Source organism: Apaloderma vittatum, unplaced genomic scaffold (assembly GCF_000703405.1).
Source record: "Apaloderma vittatum isolate BGI_N311 unplaced genomic scaffold, ASM70340v1 scaffold36085, whole genome shotgun sequence".
Taxonomy (NCBI): Eukaryota; Metazoa; Chordata; class Aves; order Trogoniformes; family Trogonidae; genus Apaloderma; species Apaloderma vittatum.
Window position 1 is genome coordinate 24 of NW_009716005.1, and position 1,799 is coordinate 1,822.

At 54.9% G+C, this 1,799-nt stretch overlaps 1 protein-coding gene across 1 annotated transcript; it reads left to right on the forward strand.

Annotated features, from left to right (window-relative positions):
• Positions 1–259: 259 nt before the first annotated feature.
• Positions 260–1,190, forward strand: LOC104269583 (CXXC-type zinc finger protein 5-like). Its single transcript, XM_009869379.1, has one exon. It carries the CDS (start codon positions 313–315, stop codon positions 1,123–1,125), a length of 813 nt encoding a protein of 270 aa, XP_009867681.1. The 5' UTR covers positions 260–312; the 3' UTR covers positions 1,126–1,190.
• Positions 1,191–1,799: the final 609 nt, after the last annotated feature.

Sequence of the window (1,799 nt, forward strand, 5' to 3'; positions counted from 1 at the left end):
AAAAGCCCGTCGGCTCTTGCCAGCGCTAAACTCGCTTTTCTCTTCTGCTTCCAGAGCCGCGTGTCGTGGGCCAGAGCCGCAGAGCATGTCTTTGCACTGAGACCGGACCGAGGTCCTCTGCAGCTGACGCTGGAGGAGACGCCCCGTCGATGAGCGTTCCCGTCTGACCTGGAGGGCTGGTGCTACCAGGAGGGCTTTCGCTTTGGTGTTGGGGGTGGGGTTTTGGGATTTTTTTGTTTTATTTTTTTTTGAGTTTGTTGGGTTTTTTTTTAAATATTTTGGGTTTGGTTTTGTTGTCGTGCTCCGGGCACCATGTCCAATACGGGCTCCCATCAAGACACTGGGAACAAGCCAGAGACGGAAAAAAATAACCAGGATGACTCTCAACCCCCCGTCAACTCTGAGAGGAGGAACAAAAGTGGGATAATAAGTGAACCTTTGAACAAAAGTCTTAAGAAGTCCCGTCCACTCTCCCACTATTCCACCTTTGGTAGCAGCAGCTCGGTAAGCGAACATTCAGAGAAAGGCAACCCCTTAGCTAATGGCAACGACGCGACTGTGGATAAAAGTCATTCTACCTCAAAGCACAAAAACATCTCTAGTATGCTGAGCAAATTAGACCGGGTGTCGGAGATCTCCTCAGAAGGACAGATCGCCCTACAACAGTTTGCTCAGTCGACAGAAATGCTCAAGAGGGTGGTACAGGAACATCTCCCTCTCGCAAGCGACCACGGGACTGGTATCTCCGACATGGAGGCGGTCTCAGCTGCAGAGACAATGAACGGCCCCTCTGATTTTCCTTACCTGGGGGCTTTTCCCATCAACCCAGGCCTTTTCATTATGACCCCCGCCGGCGTGTTTCTGGCAGAGAGCGCGCTCCATATGGCTGGCTTGGCAGAGTATCCCATGCAGAATGAGTTGGCATCTGCCATCAATTCGGGGAAAAAGAAACGGAAAAGATGCGGCATGTGCCCGCCCTGCCGAAGACGGATAAACTGCGAGCAGTGCAGCAGTTGTAGGAATCGCAAAACTGGCCACCAGATTTGCAAATTCCGAAAATGTGAAGAACTCAAAAAGAAGCCTTCTGCAGCACTGGAGGTAACCGGCCCCTCTCAGGCACCCTAACCCTTCCTCGGGCTGCGCTCCTGGGTTCGGATCTTGCCCTAGATAATAAAAACACCTGGTACTTCTTACTTTTTTTTATTTTACCCTTTCCCCATTAACAGTTCTCACTGTGAGATGTTTGCTCTGCACAGCATCCCCAGTTCCCACCCTCCCTTATGTACTGGGGTGGAGGGCTGGGCTCTCTCCCTGGGGTCCCCAGGGGGATGGGTTTGGCTTTTGGGTTCAGCTCCCCCCTTTGCAGGCACGGGCAGCTGTGGGGCTATGCTGGCATCCCTGGGTGGGCTTGCAGCTCCCGGGAGCAGCTTTGAACCTGGTGATGGTGGGGCAAGAGGCTGCTTTTTCAGGGCAGGGCTTGGCGATGGTGGAACCAGTGGCGGTGGTGAAGCTGTAGCCCAGCCCCTTCGCTCTGAGCAGCGCGGTGCTCACCGATTTCAGGTGACGAACTGTCAGTGGCAGTTTGGGCTGGCTGACGCCTCCCATTCTGTGGCCATGCCAGGTCTCCCTGGGGTGGATAGAATGAGTCCGTAGGGCACTGGGCTGGATTTCCCAGTGTCAGCTGAGCTGCAGTCCCAGCACGCCGGCTTCAGCACCCAGCTGAGCTGGGAGCATCCCAGGGATGCTCCTGGTGCAAGGCTTTGGGGTGGTGCCCAGGCTGTCGCCACCCGCTGTGGTCC

Excerpts from the sequence above, each read along its gene's own strand:
- LOC104269583 (XM_009869379.1), top strand. The coding sequence starts at position 313 with ATGTCCAATACGGGCTCCCATCAAGACACTGGGAACAAGCCAGAGACG.